This window comes from Melospiza melodia, chromosome 6 (assembly GCF_035770615.1).
Source record: "Melospiza melodia melodia isolate bMelMel2 chromosome 6, bMelMel2.pri, whole genome shotgun sequence".
NCBI classification, from domain to species: Eukaryota; Metazoa; Chordata; class Aves; order Passeriformes; family Passerellidae; genus Melospiza; species Melospiza melodia.
Window position 1 is genome coordinate 8284031 of NC_086199.1, and position 21857 is coordinate 8305887.

Sequence of the window (21857 nt, forward strand, 5' to 3'; positions counted from 1 at the left end):
CTGACACATGCCATCACCCCTCTCCTTGCAGATCTCAATGGCAGGGAACCATCTTTTAACACCTCTGCATCTTCAAGCCCCACCAAATGTCTGACACTGAAGAAATTTTAGCTGTTGAAGGTCTTCCTATGATCACCCTGAAATATTCATGACCACATTTTTGTCATACTCTTGCTTATATCACAGTCAGTAGAAAAATACTTTGAAATGTGCAACGTGCCTGTTCATAATAAGCGGTAGGGCTGGAACAAGAGCAGCACAGAGCAGGCTGCCATGAGCAGCCTGGAAACAAACAGCAGCACCTCTGTGAGGTGAAGAGCCCCATGGCCAGCAGCTGCCCCACAATTCTGCCTGTCCCCACATGCAAGGGCCTGCAGCTCTCCCTCTGATCTGATCACCCATTCCCCATTAGCATTTGCTTAATCCTCATGCCTTCCCTGCACTCCATCCTTGTCCCTTCAAAGCAGAGCCATAACCTTTCCCCTCTGGGCATGCTGCTGCTGCTCTCCCCATTCTCTGTCCAAACTGGAGGCTTTAGTTTGGTGCTTCTGCTGTGGCCTCATTGCAGAGGGAGTAGGAGAGCCTGGCACCTTGGAAAATGAGATCTATGCCAGCTAAATTCGAGCATCTGGGGAATACTGAGCTGTGATGCCCAAGTGAATCACAGTTGTCCCTCTACATCAAAGTCTGGGCCTGGGTGAGATCAGCAGGGCTCAGAGCTGTGCCCTGGGTGGTGGCAGCAGAGCTGTGGTGGCCCAGCCTGCACGAACCTTCCCAATGCCCTGGTAGATGAACCCATTGCTGCAGTGTAATTTATTCCCCACTGCCTTCTGGGCTCTCTTCTTGCTGCTTTGGACAGGGAGGAGGCAGCTGTGGGGCTCAGACTCCCTGGCTGCCACTGTGCACACTCAGATGAGGAGCCAAACTCACTGAGGGTCCCCAGGAGACCATCCACACCGGGCTGGGATGGAGTGGTGTTCCCCATCCCTTCTGCCACTGATGCCAAAACAAAAGTAACTGTGCCAGGAGGTGGGGAGAGGAAACAACTCCCCAGCCCCGTGCTCAAGGCACCCCTAAGGAAAACCCTGTGCATTTAAAATTGAACAGATGTGGAAAGATTTGGGGGAACAGGGACAAGAGCACAGGGCTTTCTTCTGCCTGCCGTTAAGCAAGGCTAGAGTTTTATGGAAGTATAGTGACCTTCATCAGACAAACTTACATGGTTAGAGAAAACAGGCACATTTAGAGCTCTAAAATCCCTTTTCTGGGTTTGGAAAAGAGGTATAGTGACCCTCATCAGGCAAACTCACATGGTTAGAGGAAACAGGCAAGTTTAGAGCTCTAAAATCTCTTCTTTGGGTTTGGAAAAGAAGGAGCAGTTCCAGTCTAGGTATATCTGAGCACAACTTATGGAGTTTAATTTTGTTAATTACCCAAGATAAGTGAAAAGAAGGGTTAGCACCTGCACAGAAGGGAGGGCTGTTTACAAGGTGATAAGGTTAGGGGGGGAAAAAGGCAAAAATTACTGCCTAAGGAAGGGAGAAAGGTTAGTTCAAGGTATGACCTGAGGAAAAGTGTTAATAACAGCATGCAGAATCCTCAGCCTTTTGCAGGCAGCAGAGCTGTGGGGACTGGCTCCCAGGCTCACCTTTGTCTCACAGGTATTTCTCCCCTTTGCCCTCCCTTCCTACAAGTCCCTGCCTGCACAAAGTCCTGAGCGTGCCAGCTGTGACCGGACACCTCTTGTGCTCCCTAAGGGGCAGAGGGGATGGTGTTGGGACCTGTCCCTCTTCTGAAATGCTCTAATTAGGTGACTGCAGAAAGGGACTTCAGTCTATGTCCTGCCCCCTCCCTGCCTGGGGCAGGGACCCAAGCAGCAGCCTGGCTCCTTTTAGAGGGAATGCCAAATGAGGAATGGCCACTAGGACTTCTCTCTCCTCTCCCAGCATCTCACAGCCATGCACTACAGCTGCTGCCTGGAGTGGGGTCCTCACTGCCAGCAACATCCCAGACCTCAGTGGTGCTCTGGCAGCAGGCAGGGGCAAGCAGCAATTCTATCCAGACTGGAGCCATGCAGGGGGTGTGGAAGAGTGGTCAATGCACTCATGTGCTGGACAGAAACTTCAGCTGTGTGCCATGGGATGCTGGGTGCTCAGCGTGCAATGCTCCCAGTCCATGCTCTGGCCATGGCTTCATGTGCTCCTTCTCAGTGGATTTGGCTGTGCTGAGAACTCATTAGTTGATTTTAGAGGGCTGCCTGAAGGTTTTGTGACAGGGGGACACCACAGTTTGGAGATCTTGTGCTGAGGCTGAGCATCAGCCTGTTCCTGCCTGAGCAGTGGTGGGTGTGCAGCAGCACCCCTGTGAAGGTGCTGAAAGCCATCACCCCAACAGAGACTGCTATGGAGGCTGGGCAGCTTTGTGGTGGGAGAAGAGGTTCAGCTGTGGTGCTTCCTTTTATCTGTATCACCAGTATCCCTGCTGAAGAGCTGACAGCAGCTCTGCAGCAGGTGATGCCCCACTGGAAGCACAGGGTTGCCCAGAGGCTGGCAGATGCCACACTGCCGGAACTGAAATGGTTGCATGGATCACAAGATGTGCTTTCTGAAAGTCACTTTTGCACTCTTAGGTGGTTCTACATTTTGGGCATTGACAACGATCTTAAAAACCACTCCCACACATTTGATCCCTGAGAGGCTGAGCACTGAGCCTCTATCTGCAAGCTCCAGGATTTTCTGCTGGTGTACCAATAATTTATCCCCCTGTGCATTTGCTGCTTGGTAACTCCATGTACTGACCCCTGTGAATGATCATTTAGCTCATCTGTCAAGGGGATGTGACTCAGGGCTCACTTTTTGCTGGATCCATGGAGAGCACGTAGCAGTGTCTGACAAGCACACTCGCTGATCTTCTGATAATAATACCGTGTCACCCTGCATCTTCAACACTCCCATCCCACACAGGCTTTCCGTATCTGTTTCACTCACAGAACACAGTAATTATGTGTGCCACACGTGAAGTTGTGATGGCAGCCCAGCATTGTTCAGCTGGCAGTGTTTCAGCTCTGGTTGTAGTCGACTCTCGCTGCCCAAGAGGTAAACAAACAGCCTATTTAATGAGTACCAAATTCTGTCAATGCTGGTAGTTGCTATGGTGAGAATTCCCAGCGCGACGCTGCAGCCCTTGGTCACTCCAGGCAGAACAACGTGGGCGTTTCGGATCACAACACTCTGTTTACCAAGGTAGGTCTGAAATGCACAGAAGGGCAGGGGCGGAGGCTGCTGGAACGGGGAGCCTGCTAAGGAAACTGCCAGAAACAAACACTCATGGATGGGAAGATTTAGGAATAATCAGAAAACCAGCTCAGGTCAGCAGCACCGGATTCAGCGCTGGCTCAGGGCTGCTCAGTTGCCGTTGCATTGGTATTTTTCAGGGCAACCCGGAACATGCAGGGATCCAGAACACAAAATCCCTGGCCACAGCAGTCAGCAAAGGCACCAACCAGCAGCTGCAGATGGAGAAATATCTGTGCTTTCAGCCCTCGGGGAAGGCTGTGCAGAAGAGATGAGAAGGCTGATAGCACTTTGCTTGATCTGCCTGCTGCATCCTCGCTGCTCCAGGAAGATTGCAGGCTCTAGGGCTGTCAAGCCGTCAACTTTCACTTGGTTTGACAACAAACTCACTTCACATACATGGTTACACTTAAAGAAAATAAGAGGAAGAAAAAAAGAAAGCTGTTGGAGCAAGCAATGCCCACAGATGCTTCCTAGAAGTAGAACGTTATTTTGTGATCTGGCACCAACATTTTAGCAGCCTATAAAAGGTAAAGTTGGTACTACAGCCAGCCATTTGTACTGTACAAATAAGAGCTGTGAATATATTCTGGAAGTAATGTCAAAGAGGACCAGATGGGAAATGAGCAGCATTCATTCTAATTTAACAAAGACAGCTAACCCAGAATATGCATTAACATGTAGCATTTTTCATCTGCCTCCATTCAGAACAGATTCTCAGTAACATTTGCAAGGAATGGAAATTGAAGGAATACTGACTCCTTGGTGAATTACTGCTCTCTCATAATTGGAGAAGTTTGGCATCCAAAGCTAGGTGTAATATGTTTTCCCTGGAAATGTATGCAAAGACACAATACACCCACAACCCCCTGCATTCGGGCGTGCAGCCAGCTCTGTGTTTTGGTCCATGCTGGATGGATCAAGGCTTTCAGAGGCCTTGGGCACATTGCTGGCCTGCAGAGAGAGGTGTCACAGGGCAGGGCAGTGAGGGGAGGCTGTGCCAGGTGTGCAGGGGGTCTGGTGCCACAGCTGGAGGGTGTCTCTCCAGCCCCAGGTCATTTTGCACATTTCAGTGACAGCAGGTCTGACTCCTCGTTTCTTTGCATGAGGCCCACATGGCTTGTGGGTGACATATGCTTTAGACACATGCTTTGAGGGCTGAACCCAAATTCGAAGGCTAACAAATCCTAGATGTAGACTTAAAAAATGCAAGCTCATTTTTGACTCTTCCAGGATGCATTGAGTAGGGTGAGCCTGTTTGAGGGGAGGGATCCCGGGGTACAATATGTTGAAGTATTCCTTCATGTGTTTAGGAGAACCTCTGATCCTAATTTTAAACAAAGCACTATTTCCATTCCCTCTTTTTTTCTTCCTTAAATATTTAGAAGGGATTAACCACAGAAAACAAGCCACATCCTGAACTTCTTTTTTCCAGCATAAATTCAATCTTTTTATTCAAAATTGTTCATTACTGGAACCTCTCTCCAATTCCAAGTTCATTTGTTTAACATTTCTCTTTTTGAAGTCCAGAATTGCCACAGTTTCCTCAAGCCCCCCCAACCTGACACATCACAAAGCCAAAGTTTTATGCCATTCCACTCAGTGGAGCTCTGCATTTAAAACATGCCATTAATTTAGAATGAACAAACAGGTATCAGCTCTGTTCCACAGCACCCTTCCCTTGCCAGGGAGAAATGCATAGACACAACCCATGCTGGCTCCTGGAGCTTTCTGCTGCTCAGCAGTGTTTTCTCAATATTTCTGGCATCCCTTGGGTCACATTCTGCCCTGTGAGCAGCCCGTCCTGATCCAGTCCTGGGGAGCCCTGCTGGAGAGCCTCTCTTTTAATAAAAGCAAACAGAATGAAAGCCTGAAAACCAGTTGAGGTCAGACCAGATCCTGACCACCAAGTTCCTGTCTGACCTTGAAAACCTGATAAAAATGCACAGCTCTGGCTGTAAGTTGACACTGTACACAAAATGCTTTTTGTGTGGCTGCAGTGCCTGGTTTAATGCATCCCTTCAGTCCCTCAGCTTTCTCTATGCACAATCCCATTTTAGAGAGTCTACATGTAGCTCCTGGCCAGTGATCTGCATCTGCACAAATCCTCTTCTTAGCTCTCTCAGCAATACCCACAGTTTGCCCATTTGGTATGCAAAGAAGCCCCTTTCAGAAGCAGAATAGGATCTCCAGCTTCCCAGGCCAAGGTTTGGCCCTCAATCCCAGGGGCAGTTGTGCTGCTTTGCTTGGTAGCAGACCCTGTGCACCACAGACAGCCCAAACCCAGCAGCAGCAGTGCCTGGCTAAGGTGGGCAGCCAGCACCACATCATCCCCACAGAATCACCCCAATCTCTGTCCCTGCAGCCCCTGCTGTGGGGTCACTGCACTGCCACGTGTGTGCTGTGCAGTTTGCTGGGAACAACACGGCAGAGGCTGCTGGAAGTGGTGGGAGCCTGTTTCACTCCCTCCTTCATCACTGTTTGTGTGCTGGGCAGGTGCAAATCTGGTTGTGGGTGAGGGAAGTGAGGCACAGGCTTTGAGGCTCACTTGTTCATGGCTCTGAGAGTTTTATACAGCAGCTCTGAGCAATATGAGACTGCTGCTGTGTGAGTATTCCAGAGATTGTCACCACCAGGAGCAAATATTGCTGGAAACAAAATCTTAACCTGTAATTACGTGCAGTACAGTGCACCAAATCCTCTACAGATCACAATCTTTTTTTCCTATGCTTTCAGCCTCTGCAAAGCTAAGGTGCAGGTTGTCCCCTGTTCATTAGGGCTGGAGTAATGACTTTCAATGGCTCCTGAAATCCCTGGTTAGGCCAAGGGAAGCAACATGAATTTTATAGGCAAGAAAGACTAATAATCTTTCTCCCTTCCTCTAAAATCCTCCCTCCCCTCCTCCTCTCCCGGAACAAACACACTTTTTAAAAGGCTTTTAAATAATCTCGTGTTCCTTAACAAAATTACAGCAGCAGTTTCCTCCTTTAATAGCACTCTTCTTCTTAGTAATCTTGTTTTAGCTGCAGTTTTTGATGGAGAGTGCTAGTAGATGAATCATCTCTCACCCCTCTTGGTTATTTTGCCTGGCTTCAGGAGGAAGGAATTCTGTTTTGGAGCAAAGTTTCCTGTTCAGAAGAGGAAGCTCCATTTATGTGTGCTTTTAACTAGCAGTGATAAAAAATTTTATTTGAATGGTTAATTGGGGCATAAATAGATGAATTGGGAATGGCAATCTGATCCATCCCAGTGGATGAATTGAGCTGTCTCCTGCAAGCTTGAGGTCTGCACATCCCCTCCTGCACATCCCCTTCTTACGGAAAGTGCTGGAAGGCACTGGCTGAAGGGAACAGAGACTGACTGAGATCCCAGTGTGAATGCAGACAGGGGTACAAATATTTTAGTTTAAGAGCTGTGATAAGGACAATTTCTTCTCTGACAATCTCAGCCATAAAGAAGACCTAAAAAGAAAACTTTTATAAAGTTTATTTTGCAAAACATAAATGGCTGGAGGTGTCAGTGAGAGAAACAGAGGATTGTATGAACATGTAATCAGATCAAATTGCACATTGAAGAGCAATTCAAATAAATTCATTAATAACTGGGAAAATCGATAAGAGTGTTGTTGATAAGAAAGTTATCATTCTTTTTTTTTTAATTTTCCTTTTTTAAATCAGTGTCACTGTGTAAGTGCACTAACAGATCTTTGCACTGGAAGAGCTTTTCTGGTGCCTCTTTGCTGCTGAGGCTGGGCTGGCAGGATGCTCACACTGGGACATCCCCAGGTCATGCTCAGCAGTGCAGATCAGGTACAGATCTGCATTTCCTTAGGTCTGACTGCTCTAGCACAAATTGTCTTACAGCTGTCTCTGCATGACAGAGGATGTTAGCAAAAAGTAATTCCTCCTCCTCCAGTGCTGGGTAGGTTTTCCAGGTCATCAGAAATAATGAACATTATCAGCTGCTGGGAAAGAGGCTAATACCAGTGAGGAGTGCACAAACCCTGCTCTGCTGACAGTGAGTAGGATGCTCTCAAAGAAGATGGAATCATAATTTTAAATAACTCATACTTTTAATTCCCTCGTCTACCATACTCTCTATCTTGCTCACACTGAGGTTTAACAAGGTGTGAGCTGGTCAAACCCAGCCACGTGGCTAATGTGGAGAAAGGACTAACTGTATGAAGAGAAAATTACCATTTTATCTATGCAAATACACCACAATGTATTGCACCATAGCAATTTATTGCATAGACAGATGTCTGCTTTTTTCCCTACTCGCTGAATATGTCCTTTCCACAGACACAAACATTTTATTACATTTTCCTGAATTCTGCCACCTCTTAGCAGGAAAACAGCACCTTCTGGTCAGTGAGAGCTTCTGTTCTGACAAGTGGTCCAGACACAGGGGAGGGATATGAGACCTCCCTGGTCCCACCACAGGTCAAAGATGCTGGTGGCTTAGTCAAAATCTAGATTAGGTTTCAATTTGATAAACTGCTAGCTGCATCTTGGGTAATTTCCTATGATTTTTCCACAGGAATCAGAGATCTGGTGTGTTGGCTGCTGTCTAGACTCAGCCTATTCAGAGTGGTTTTCTTAGCACTGGTCAGGCTAATTCATGGATTAAAGGAGGAAGGGAAAATTCCTTCCATGCATAAAGCACTAGATATTTTGGTCACGAGTGGCACCAGCTACTTATAACTCTATTCCTGGAAATGAATGCATGGCTGTGCAGGTGGTTTTGGCTTGCTTGAACCTGGATGGATGTTCCAAGGAAAAGAGCTGGTGATCAGAGCTGGCATGGAATGCAAGACAGGAAGAGCATCTCTGTGCCCTGACCCGCTGGATTAATGAAACCAGGATCCACAAGGACTGATTAGAGAAGTGAGCAGGTAAATACAAGCATCAAGTGCTTGGGCAGAGCCATTATTAGTGAGGGGAAATACCATTACTCATTAGAATATCATTGGAGGGCTGCTGAAGAGGATAAGGGATCATCTGATAGAATCATACAAACAGCATAAGGAATTAATAAAAAGAGATTAAAATCTTGATACATAATCAAAATGAGAACTAAGTTTTCCAAAGAGAGGAACCACTTATATCATGCAAGAGGAATGCAGCTTGGGTGAAAATGACCATGAAACAACATAGTTCACAAGCCATAGGAAAGGAAAAAAGGAAAACAGCAAAATAAATACAATGGACTTCCAGAAACCATATTTCAAAAACCTTACAGCACTGATAATAAGTCTCAGAGAAAAGAGAATTCAGGAAAGTTTGCAGAACCTTAAAGAAACAATGGTAAGGGCATCAATTCAAACAATCCCAGCAGAGCAGGGAAAACAGCTTTTGTAAGGAACAAACTATTTTGTTAAAACATGACCACTTCATTGACCTGTTAAGAAAGAAATGGTTTATTCAGAAAATGGAAAAGAGATTCACTGGCATGGGAATGTAAATGTATAGGCTGAAAATGTAGGGACCAAACAAGAAAAATCAAGATGAAAAAAGAAATACAAGCCAACAGGTTTGAGAGCACATCAAGAAAACCTAAAATACATTATGAGGGACATTAAGGCCTTCTATCATAAGAAATACCCAACAGGAAAGAAAAACACCTGCCTTCCTTCACCACAGCTTTCAGTAAAAAGATCACTTGTACCCAGATTGCTCAGATGGTGCCATGGATGACAAGAGAACATCTCAGTCTAGAAGAAAGAAAGAATAAGCAAAGAACCCTTGCCTTGATTACATCTAATGTGCTTAGACTGCTTGTTAAAGCAATCTCACGGCTGTTAACAGCTCTCTGGGATCCCACAGGGCACCAACAAGGTGTCAGAATACTGCAGAAGTGAGACATAACTCCTTTTTGGAAAAGGGAGGAGCTTAAGAACATGGCCCAAGCCAACACCATGGGAATTTCCAGAGAAAATTGGATTAAAGCAATGTTGTTGAAACATCTGGAAAATAACAAGGAATTGAGTAATGGCTAACACAAATTCATTAGATCGCCTAGATATTTTTCCTAAAGCTCCAAGGCTAAAAGATGCTCAATAGATGGCAAAACCAAACTGAAGTCAACAACACTGTGTGTGGCAATAAAAAAAAAAAAAAAACAACAAAAAAAAAAACCAAAAAAACAAAAACAAAAACCCAAAAACAAAAACAAAACAAAAAAAAAAAAAACAACAAGGAATTAAGCAAGCATCATGTGGCATTTACAGTCAGGAGTGATTTCTGCCTGGCCTGTGATGTGTTCCTCTCATCTCATCCAGTGCTGCAAAGATCTCACTGGAATTCTGTGTCCCATCTGGGGCACTGGATTTTAATTGAGGAACTGGGACAGAGAGACTGCAATAGGACCACACAAATGATGAAAGGTATAAAAAAATATGGTCAACAATCATGCAAGACCCAGAAATTAATTTTTATTTCAATTGTAGAAAAGAGACATCAGAGAGAGGACACCAATAGTCTTCAAATACATAAAGGGTAGCAGCAGAGAGGAAAGGAATTTGCTGAGCTCCACATCCATTGCAAAAAGGTCAAGAAGTGGGATCAAAAGGTAGTAATGCAGCAGCATGCATTTTCTGATGGTTAACCATTAGAACAGGCTATTACAGCTAAGAAATTTCTATCTGAGGATGTCTTTTAATCACTTATTATGCAAGAAGCAGGCACTGGTTTTCCTTCCTTGTGGAATGGGATAAACTAGGCAGTCTCTGGATATCCCTTCTGACCTTGCTCTCTGTGATTCATGCACCAGGAAAGCCATGGGCAGGTGTTTCTTTGAGGATGGCTGCAGTGAACCTGAGGAGCAGAGGGTGGATGTGGGCAGCAGACACAGCATGGTTCAGCCAGTTTTGAAAAGGCTTCTCTGATGGGCTGTTTTCTGAAAACCCACAATGAAGATAAACCACTAGGAGAGCAAGAACTTCACTTTCAATAGAATGGATTATTTCTCAGAAGTGAGCTGAGCTGGTTTTCTATTTTTTTTTTCCCAAGTGACCAGTTAACACCTCCACCCTCACCCCAGGTGTTCCCACTTTAAGCAGGGCTCACACACAGGTGGTGATAAGCTGGGAGTAACTCTCAAAGGCTGTGCTCAGCGGTTCTCCTTCACTTTATCAATGTTGGTGGCCTTTAGTACCCAGAGCTGCACAAACTGTGTCCAACTGTCTTCTTGGGCCAGACTCAGCATATGCTTCTCTGACAGAAGACCAGCCCCAAAAGCAGAAAGTACACCAGGCTGCAAAGTGAAAACGATAGGAAACCACCTCTTTTCTGCTCTAAAGCCCACAGAGACCAGTGCCAGATCAGAGCTGGGCAACCACTGAAATAGCAAAGGGTGCTGCCAAGATCTCAGCTCCTCCCCTGGCACAACTTCCATCAGGCATAACTTTACTTTCATAGTAGTAGTCATGAAGGAGGACAAATATAAGCACTACCTTCTGCCTTCTCCACCTGGTCTTGTCTTGGGCTGTACAGGCAGCTCAATCCCAACTAAGAGAAACCACTCCCAGGGCTTATACTGGATAATATTTTAAATCAACATCTTTGCATCTTTAGATCTGGTTTGCTTCCATGAAGAGCAAGCACATGCATGTACACCCTTATTAATGACATTACACAAGACATACAAACCAAACAGGAGCCTTCAGTCAAAGTCAAGGGACAGGACATGTCCTTGTCTGCCAAGCCCAGAGCAAAACTCAAAATACCTTGCTCCGGTCAAGTTACACAAAGAAGAGAAAAAGAAAATTCTTCTCTGGTGGTTATCCTCTATCTCTGTTCCTCAGCAGTATTCTCCATCCATATCCTTAACCCTGACACACAAGGCTTCACATGGAAAAGGAAGGAGAGAAATTAATTCTTCACAGCTGGTTCTGTCTTGCAATGCCTTGCTCTCAAGGACAGGCAGCTGTAGCCTTTCTGGCCAATTTTCAGATGGATAGCATCCAAAGTGATCTTCTTGCCTTAAACTTTCCCAAGTGGAGACATTCTGGCCTGGGTAAGTGAGATGTATGTCCATGTCCCTGTGCATACAGATAAATGGCATTCCTGTACCTCTAAGGCATATGGACAAACCCCACCACTTCCTAGCTGCTGAGATCCTCCAGGGACATTTTATGCAAATTATTTAATGAGCATATTCCAAAGGATTTGCATGCAGGCATAACCTTAGCACAAGTGCAGGTCTAGAGCACAAAAGCTAAAATCCTGGCCCAGAGGGCTGGGAAGGAGGAGGTGTGGGTTGCTGGGACTCCACCCTGCCTGGGGCTGGCAGTGAGTGCATCCCTCCCCTGCCAGAGGGACCAATGTTCTCCAGTCCTGTCCCCTGTGCAGGATGAGTAACTGCTGGCTGCACGCTCAAACTCCTGTTGAAGTCAACCATGAGTTTTCTCAGCCTTACTTCCACCCCTCTGTCATGCACAGCCCCTGGTTCCCCCTTGCTACCACCATCAGGAGTTGCCAGAGAAAGGAAAAGGAGCGGCAGCAGGAAGAAGCAAGGGACGAGCAATGGGAGGATACTTATGCTGTTTGTTTTGTTTTAATCTGGATCTTGGCAGCCTTTGTTTTGGTGAGGAGGGAGCAAAAGAACAGCACCTCAAAGCTTGTGCTCAGCATAGGGAAATTTATATCAACTCCATGAGCAGTAGGCAGGTGCCTGCAGGCATGGGACTGCATGGACAGCCCTGTGACCCAACACAAAGGCACAGGGACCTTCTCTGGGGAAGGCGAGGGGACAATGACCCCGCAGAGGGGAAGGAGAGGCCTTGGCCTCCCCCACTGGAGAAAGGATGGCTGCTGGCGCAGGGCAGATGCAGGATGGCCGAGGGAGGCGGCGGGTTGGGTGACAGCAGCCTGGGCTGCAGGTGTGTGTGTAAGAGGAGACACTGGCTTACACTTGGCAGCCCCGGGAGCGTGCAGCTGATTGGGAATGAGTTATGGAGGCAGCCGCCTCCTGCGGGGGAAGCCCGGCGCTGGGAGCTGTCCTGCAGCAGGAGGAGCAGGGCAGCCCAGAGCCCGGGAAATGCTGGGGGAAAAGGGGCAAATCCTGCCACTGCACTCCTGGCCTGCTGGAAGTGAGCAAGGCACCGAACTTCATCTCTCTCCAAAAGCTGGAAGGAGGCAGCCCCGGTGGGAAGGGAGGGACAGTTCCAGAGGCTGGACTGCCCTCCTCCAGGGCTGGTCACACACTCACATCTGATGCACATTCTCCAAGCTGCAAGGGATGTCCCCTCCCAGCCGTGCTCAGAATTCACCTCCTGGTCTGGCCACTAGGCTTTTCTAAAAGCTCAAAGTTCATTTGCTAAGAAATATTCTTGCTGCATTACCTGAAAACCATCACTACCTTTACATAACTGCAATAAAACAGCTTTCCCTGCCCAAAGGAGAATAGAGTAAAATTCCACAGCACTCAAAAAATAATAACCACAGCAAGAGAACTAAGAAGTTCAGGCTGAAAACAGGGCTGCAGCACCAAGAAGAATAAAATGAAAATTTCCCCAAGCAGAGAGAATGGCCGGAAATAGCTGCACCTTCCCTCTCTGCTCCTGTGAAGTCGGGTTACAGTGAGAAAAGGCATTTTAAAATGGCACCAGAGTTTCTGAGTAGCGTGGAATATTTACAAAGGCAAAACCAAAGCAAAAAAAAAGAGCACACAGTGTGCTCAAAGTAACAAAGAAATTCTGTGATACAGCAGGTAACCGAGCTTGGCTCTGTAGAGACTGAGCATATGCTGTAACTACTGGATCATCTTTCTTCTGTATTACATTTGCTTAGCTTGGTGATAAAAGTATATGTCTTCCTCCACAGGCATATTGACCACATAGTGCTGAAGGTAGATTGTGAGGTTTTATGTTTGTTTATCATGATACATGCAAACAAAATACTTGTCTTGCAAAATATTTTGGCTGCCATCCACCACAAAATAATCTTTAGGCAGAAAGCTCATCTAAGAAACTCCTTCTTTTCAGCCACCAGAAAGAGTAATTAAAAAACTAAAAAGCATTTGCCTGTCCATTTGGAAGCCAGCGAGCAGCTCAGCTGGGCAAAGAACATGGCTTGGTGGAGTTTCTGATTAACAAAATGCAGCAACTTTAATAGGAGACTTCAACCCAGCATAACAACCCTCCCTCAGCTCTTCTCACTTTCCCCCTGCCGCCTTCTAAAGGTGGTTATCCCAGAGGTTATCTTAACCAAAAAAATGCTTGAATGCAGTTATCTGGGGAGGCACAGTTTCAAAGAGAGGGCACATAAAAATAATTAAAAGCAATATTCACCTCTCCACTTCAGAGAGCTCCTGTTTGAGCTCCAGAGGGATGAGAGGGAAAGTAAGGGATGCTTCCTAGAGAGCAAGTAAGGTGAACCAGGACAGCAGAGGGGTAGGCTCAGGACAGTGGGGAAGGTAGGAAACTGGAGCAGATTGTGGCAAGTGGGAGACGTGGTGGGGAAGGCGAAGCAGGTCTGTAGGTGGGGAAGCAGGAAAGCAAGGGGAGCGGGGCGGACAAGAGGATTTTGGAGAGCGGCTAGCCAGCTGGCACACACATAGCAGCTGCTGCTGTGTCAGCCTAGGAGAGTAGCTGCAGCTGCACGCTGGCCATGAATAGCAGAGGAGCAGCGTGCCGGCTGGCTGCTGGAGGGACGGGGGCAGCGGGGCGCTGAAAAGGCAGGGGGAGGCTCTCTGAAAGCTTTTCTGCACGGGGAAACTTGACAGCCCTTTGATTTCTGAGCTGTTTGTTCTCCAATTGTCCACTCCAGTGGATGAGCAGTACGAAAGAGTTAAACGGGGAGAGGGGGGAGGGAGAGAAACAGTAGGAAAACTTGGGTCCTAAATGCAGATCTGGGCTTTGATACTGTATCCATAGCATGCAGTTGTCTGCATGTATAGCTTTCATAGTTGTCAGCGGGGATCAAAATCACAGGGTGCTTAAACTAAAGGAGAAATCTCCACGCAGTTACCCTCATGTTTGCTTGAGCCACCGCTGGAGGAGGACATGATCCAGCACTTGGCCATCTGTTCTGTGTGCAGCACATGTCACTCCACAAGCCCTCCCGTGTGAGCTCCTGCGGGGCTGTGGGTTCACGCAGGCTTTGTGCCTCCCCACGAGGGTGGGTGCTCACACCCCGTGCGCTGTGCCACAGCCGTGTGCGGTTCTGCACAGCTGTGGGTGCGTGCACCCCACACACGCCTCTGGGGCCGTGGGTGTCGCCAGCCCCAGTGTTCCTCTGGATCCACGCGTGGGAGCGTCCACCCCACACACTCCACAGCTGTGGCTACACACACTGTGCGTGCTCTTTCACTGGCATGGATGATCCCATGCTCTGTTCTCCTCCATGGCTACATCTGCACATACCATGCCCCTGCATCCCTGGAGGCACAGCCAGTCATTGCCATCGTCTGTGACTGAGTGCACAGTGTTCCTCCACAGCTGTAGGTGATCCCCTCTAAGCACTCCTGCACAGCTGAAGGTGATCTCCCCTGAGCACTCCTGCACAGCTGAAGGTGATCTCCCCTGAGCACTCCTCACAGCTGAAGGCGATCTCCCCTGAGCACTCCTCACAGCTGAAGGCGATCTCCCCTGAGCACTCCTTTAAAGCTGTTGGTGATCCCACCCTGAGCACTCCTGCACAGCTGTAGGCAATTCCCCCCAAGCACTCCTGCACAGGAGTGCCAATTCCTGCATTATTGGGGTACTCCCACCCCAAGCATTCCCTGGCTGTATGTGCCCTTCCATGCCTGTCTGCACACTCCCTGGGCAGTTCCACCCTAGCGTGGGCGCACACATCGCCTGCTCCCTTACAAGCAGAGGTGCACCCACCCTACGCCTCCTCTACGCATCCCGTGGCTATTCCTCCAACACCGTGGGCTCGGTGTCCACCCCGCGGGTGTCCCGCATCTCTCATCCCCCTCCAGCACCTGGCGGGCCCTGCTGCGGTCAGCGCAGGGCGGAGCGAGAGCCGCCCGCCGCCCTTTAAGAGCCGCGGCGGGAGCGGCGCTGGCCCCACCCGCCGGCCGCGGGGCCGGGCCGTCCCCCTCATTAATATGAAGGCGGCGGCCGCGGCGGCGAATGGGTAATGAAGCTGTCACTCCGGCACCTACTTGTTGGGTGTCCGCGGAGCCGAGGCGCACAGAGGGCGAGCGGAGCCCGCGGGAGGGGAGCGGCGGCGGAGCGCTCCGGGCGGCCCCGCCGGCAGCCCATGCCCTGCGCCCCCCGGCGCGCTGCGGGCGGCTCCCCCGCCGCCCATGCCGCGAGCGGCCGCCGGTCCGTGGCCGGTGGGCTCGGCGGGCTCCTCTGAGGCGGCGGCGGCGCGGAGCAGCAGCGGGAGCAGGAGGCATGCGGGGCGCCGGCTGGCCGAGCCGGGTCCCCCGCGCCGCCGCGCTCGGCCTGGCGCTGCTCCTCGCCTCCTGCGTGCAGGTAGGGACGGGGCGCGGGGGGCTGCGCTCCGGCCGCGGGGGCCGCGGCTGCCTTCTGCCTGCTCCCTTTGCACCTTGCTCGTTTCTTATTTGTATTTCTGTCTATAGCGCTGTGTACGTGTATTTATGTATATATATGTACACATATGTATATTGCCCCGGCGGGGTTCAACCCGCAGCCGGCGAAAGTTGTCGTGGGGAGCCGGGGACCCGCAGCACCGCGCTGCTGGTGCTGCCCCCGGCCGCGGTAGTAACGAGGCTGTCTCCCCTTCGGTTTTTATTTTTAGGTGTCCCGGTCCACGGGCTATTTCGAGCTGCAGCTTAACTCGGTGAGGAATGTAAACGGCGAGTTGTTCAATGGGGAATGCTGCGATGGCATGAAAAGCCCCGAGAACCTGGACTGCTCTCGGGACGAGTGCGACACTTACGTGAAAGTCTGCCTCAAGGAATATCAGGCCAAGATCACCCCGGTCGGACCCTGCAACTACGGATTCGGATCTACCCCCGTTCTCGGTGGAAATATTTTCTATTTGAACAGCAACAAATACTCGCACCAAGGCAGAACTCCCGAGACGGGCAGGATTGTTATTCCCTTCCAGTTCGCGTGGCCGGTAGGTCTTTTATCGCGTTCTCGTTATCAGCCTTTTTTTTGTGTGCCGTTCCCCCGCGTCTGCTCCCGTCGGCGCCGCTCCCGCTCCCCCGTTATTGAGCGGGGCCAGCTGCCGGGGCGCTGCCTTGGGCGCGGCCGCCGCTTCCCGGGGCTGCGGGGCACGGCCGGCGGCGCGGGGAGCGGGGGCGGCTGCGCGGCAGGAGCCACCGCGGGTGCTGCGGGAGCTCCGGGCTGGCTGCGGGAAGAGCCGCGTGCGGTGGTGGCCGGGCCCCAGAGGCTGGAGGCAGGCAAATCACAATACCGGGGAGAGCCCCCCCGTCCCCGCCCGCAGCGGAGCCCGACGGCGCGGCCGTGGCGCGCTGGGCTCGCTGCGGGGCTGCGCCGGCAGGGGGCGCTGGCGGCGGGCGCAGCGCGCGGGCCGGGGCGCGGGCGGGGGCGGGGCGGGGCGCGCGCCGGGGGGTCCTAGCACCTGCGCGGGGCGGAGCCCCCGCACCTGGGCCGGGCCGAGCCCGCCTCGAGCCCCGACACCGCCGCTGTGCTTGAGGGGCTCGGTGTGCTTGAGGGGCTCGGTGTGCTTGAGGGGCTCGGTGTGCTTGAGGGGCTCGGTGTGCTTGAGGGGCTCGGTGTGCCCGCCGGGCTCGGTGTGCCCGCCCGCCCGTGCGGGACCCCGCGGCCGTCCCCGCGCCGCTCTGCCTTCCGCTCCGCCGCTCGGGGCTTTCAGCGTGTCGCCCCCACAGCAGCGCGCTGTCCCCTCAGGCCGCGCCGCCTTGCGCGCCGCACGCAGAGCGGTGCGGGTCGGAAGGGACCTGAGGGACCGAACAGTGTGGGCTGGAAGGGAGCTTAGGGCACCGACCGATGTGGGTCGGCAGGGACCTCAGGGACCATCCCGTTCCAGCCCCGCTGCCGTGCGCAGGGACAGCTCTGCTAGCCCGCGTGGCTCAAAGCCCCGTCCAGCCTGGCTCTGAACGCCTTTAGGGATGGAGGGCTGCAGGCAGCGCTGCTGTTGTCCTTGCAGCCTGCATGCATTGCATCCTCCTGCTTTTGGGGGAGCTGGGTGCGGACAGCGCCCGGCGCTGGGAGCGGCCGCAGGCAGGGAGGGAGGGAAGGCTGGGCTCCCTGCCCGGCTGCAGGCAGGTAGGATCCTGCAGGGAGTTTCACAGCTGTTGCCCTCAGCCCGTCCAAGTGGGCCACGGGGTGGAAGCTGGCAAGTTGCGAGGTGCTGAGGAATGGGGATGGTGCAGTGCCCCGGCGCGGTGCGGAGATGCGTATCGGAAGCCTCGGTACCTGCGGGGTGCGTTTGGCACCTGGTGACTAAGAGATGAAATGGCCCTTGCTGACCTCTCAGACTGTAGCTGGCAGGATCTCGGTTACTTGGAGAATGCCTGCTAGGAATGGAGACAAAAACGCTTCATTTGCATTTCAAGCTAAAGGAAGCCGGTCTACATAAATCATTTCACTTTCTGTGCTACCAGGGACCCTCCAACCTCTGATGCTCGTGCCTCGCAAATTTAGGACTGAGTTTGCTGCAGTTAAATGTTTAAAATAAAGAAGGTAAAACGGATAAATTTTTCCATGCAGAGGCACTTGAGTTCTGGTTGCCAGGTTGGGGTGTTTTGATGGCCTTTGTTGGTCCTGTGCCCTCTTGAACTTGGAAATGTTCCTGTTAATGGGGATAGTCGATACCATAAACCCAGGGTATTTAGAATTGTGTTCTTAAGTTATAAGATCAAAGAGAAAATTAAGATTCTTTCTCCTCTTTATTGGCCGTTTAATACAGACTTGATGAAATCGTAAACTCTTCAGCAGGAGATTTCAGTAACGTTAGCACCTCAAACTTTGTATGTTATCTGCATGAGGAAGTAAAGGTAATTTAACTCACGCTTTTATTTTGCCAGTTTCTAGTATTGCTACTTGAAACACAAGGAGAGTTTGATAATCCTTGCACTGCAGGTCCCTAAGCCCAGCCTTGTTTGAATTTTTCTCTGTTGGAATAAGCACATTCTTACCTTGCAGCTGCCGGATATTGTTCTGTGCTCACCCAGTCCCAAGTAAGGCTTGTTTGACCTGCCTCTTGCAGGTGAATTAACTCAGTGTCCCCAGCCCACACTGCCCTGTCTGCTCCTGTTTCTTGTACCGTTGGCTCCAGCATTTTGAGGGAATTGAAATACTCAGGGTATTTCTTTTTTCCACCATTTTTCCCCTGCAGCTGTTGCAGAGTGGGCTGTAATTTATTTAAACAGTGCCACTGCAGTCTAGTGGGTGGTTAGCTGATTTTTGGACGGTTTACTGAATACTCTCCCAGCCCACCCCGGGTTCTAAAAATAAGCTGTGGAGTAGTTTTACTTACAACAGCCTGTGGATACACCTATGGAAAGAGGTCCCTCCTGTATGTTGTAGTTAGGTCTTGAACTCTGTTCAGTCTGTTGATGGGGCACACAGCATTTTTGTCAGAGCTGTGCATAAGCTGTGTAGGCTTTGCAAGGAGAGGCTTAATTGTAGTGCTGGTTTATCATGAGGGGGTTTTGAAGTAGATTGAGTTCCTGAGTTAGGTTTCAACTCCCTGGGGTAATTTCTAAATTACTCTTAAATAATATTCTTTCTCTGTTGGAGTTTGCCACTGAGAAACAATAATATGGGCATAGTCTTTTCCTATGACTTTTATTTTTGCTGTACAACTGTAATGAAGTTACTGTTTCTTTAATGTGATGGCAAGGAGCAAGAGTAAAGAGCATTGGAAATTGTGTCCTTCACTTATGAAACAAATTTGCTTTGGCGTTGGGAAGAGGATTTATTTCAGTAGTTCTAGCTGTAATTTTTGAGCTTCATGGTAAGGAAAACCAACATGAGTATATGCAGAGTTTTTAGTGAACCTCACCTGAGTGGTAACTTCCTCACTTAGACACTAATGCAGTAATGTATAAATTGCTCAGGGTGGGAGAGAGTTTCTAAAGTCTGTGTGATACCACAGTGTCCCAAGCTAGCAGTAGCTGTAAAGCAACTAATTTCTTGAAAAGTGATTTGTTTTGTTTTACTGTTTTTTTCCTTTTTAGTTTTATGAGGTAAATCTTTTAGTTTGGACAACTGTCTTTTCTGTAAAGCTGCAGTACCAGAGTTCAGTGACTTCCAGTGTTTGAAACAGTGTCAGTTATCCAGCTTATTCCTATTTCCTGTCCTTCTTTTTTTTAATATCATTAGTCTGATCTCTGATTTGCAAGAGGGAGCTTGGGATACTGCCAGAAAGTTCTTAAAATTGCTACCTTGGGATACATCATCCACAGAAATCTGGCAGTGGGAGAGGCTGAGGAACAGCTAGAACAATACAGCTGTCTTCTTCACCCACCTACCTCACATTTTTTTCTTTGCCTCCTGCTGTAAAACTTGAAGCTTAATGCTTGTTTGAGATTGTTAACAAACAAATGATGCAATTAAAATTTATGTGCAACTTTAAAACAAAGGAGACAGAAGAATTCAAGTAGCTTTGAAGTTGATTCTGATCAGTTACAGTTTAGGCTTGTTAGTCTTGAGCTTTTTTTTTTTACCCCTAGCACAAAGTTGTTTGTTCAGACACTGAAGCTTCACAAATACCTGGCACATTAATATTTATCAGTAGCCATTGGCAGAATTTTAGATTTGGGGTTAAGTGAAGGTTGCTTCTGAAGATGGTGTTTTAAAGTTGGTTGTTCTGTGGGATGGGTTATGTGGAACCATTTCTTGTACTCCTTTGCAAGATGCCATGAAATGGAGTTGTGTGTGGTTTCTCCCTCCACCCTGTTCTTTCCCTCAGGGAATTCAGAGTTTTTCCTGTACCGTAAATGCTGGTATGGCATCCATGACTTCAGTTAATTAGTCACATAGAGGAATTGTTCTGACTAGTTGAGGATGCTGAAATCATGTATTGCAGTATGCACCATTGGCTCCTCTCAGCCCCTGTGTTTTTGAGATCCTGCTGTGACTGACAGCACACCCATGGGCACTCATACTCTGAGCTCCCCAGGTGAACTTCAGTGTTCAGGGTCCTGGAGATAAGCAGAAACAAGCATTTTCACCTCTCCTTTTCCTTGGTGCTTAGCTAGGACTCTGTAACCAATGTGGAGGAGAGGTGGTAGAGGTTCAGGCAGCCCTTGCAAATTCCTTGGATAAAGGGTGCCTTCCCTGATAGAATTTAGAAACTAATTGATTTTTTTTTTTTTTTGGCACTTAGTGTTTTTTCCTATTTAGAGTGTGACCGTAGCACCACTCTGTAACCTTCTGAAGTAATGTAAACTCTCAGGTAAATAAAATATGTCAATAATTTTAAAGTCCAGGCTGTGTGTGAGTTTCATCTGTGTGCAGTCCATGTGTGGTTCTCATCCAAATACCCGGAGGGGTTGAGTCTTGATCTAAAACATACACAGGAGTGTGAACCATCAAATATGTAAAGCTATTGAGAGGATAGCTTGGCTGCAGCAGTAAATGTTAAATTTCTTAGAAAGCAACCTGCCCCTTCCCCTGCCAAAACCTGAGCAGGAATACTTGACCTTGAAGCTTTTATTGCTTAATGGGTACAGCATTCTGCCTGGTACTTCCTCATGTGTGGTTAACTGTAGGACTCTGCATCAAGCTCTCCCAGTGCTTTTAATTTGAGAGATGAAGGTGGTTAGGGCCCTGGAAGACATCTAGCCTTCAAGCTCATTATCTGGGATCCTTGGTGCCTCTAGGGAACCAGATAGCCTGGCTGTAGGAAATGCTATTGTCTATTTTTGTTTGGCTGGTAGACCCACAGTTGGTCTACCTCCTGTCTCAACACAGCCATCAGTGCTCTCTGATCAGGATCTTGAGGCTTTGTAATGAAAATATCCTGGATTAGATTACTCTCTGCTCCCTGATAGAGTAAACATGCATCCTGTCATCTTGGATGACAACCCAGCAGGACAGATATGCTTAAATTAGGCAGGTTAAAGTTAGGCCATTTAGCACTGGAAGAACTTGGGCATGGCTGTACCAGGGGAGCAGGAGGTACGTTTTTTCTTATGAAAAAGGTTACAATCAGGAGAGATACACAGCAAGATTTACCTGTAATTAGTTGTTCTGTGCTCCATTAAAACTCATTCTTAAGGAAACTGCTTGCAAAAGCACAGTTCCAAGCAAGACCTGAGGGCAGGGAATTAGAAGTGAGAGGAAGACCTTATGCCAAAATGTAAAATTCACCTGGTTGTGATAGGCTGTGATGTGCATGCATCACATCTGGTTAGCTCAGGAAATCAGGATGGAAAAAATAGTCTAGTTGATAGCTGTATATTCATGATCTACATAAATGTTTAATGTCTTACTTATCAGTAGCCTTTTTTCCCCAGATAGAAGGCTTTGCTTTGACTTTCCCTCCCCAAACTTGGTGCATGCTTCCTACCTCTGTCTGCTTGTCAGCAGGCTCTGGGACTCCTGTGGAACTGCCATGCTAAAATATTTCAAATCTTCTCAAAACACCTGAAGTCCTTGTGCTCATAAAGCCTTCCCCTGCTTGTTGCAAATCATGAACAAATACACTGTGA

General features: G+C 49.0%; 1 protein-coding gene across 2 annotated transcripts in view; it reads left to right on the forward strand.

The window, feature by feature from the left end:
• Window positions 1-15372: 15372 nt before the first annotated feature.
• Window positions 15373-21857, forward strand: part of JAG2 (jagged canonical Notch ligand 2) — a 68519-nt gene continuing 62034 nt past the window's right edge. The window contains exons 1-2 of one of the 2 annotated variants that reach the window (XM_063159803.1): window positions 15373-15720; window positions 16007-16330. In XM_063159803.1, the coding sequence (XP_063015873.1) occupies window positions 15373-15720; window positions 16007-16330 (672 nt within the window). The remainder of the gene's footprint in view (window positions 15721-16006; window positions 16331-21857) is intronic. The other variant, XM_063159804.1, reaches the window with a different exon arrangement.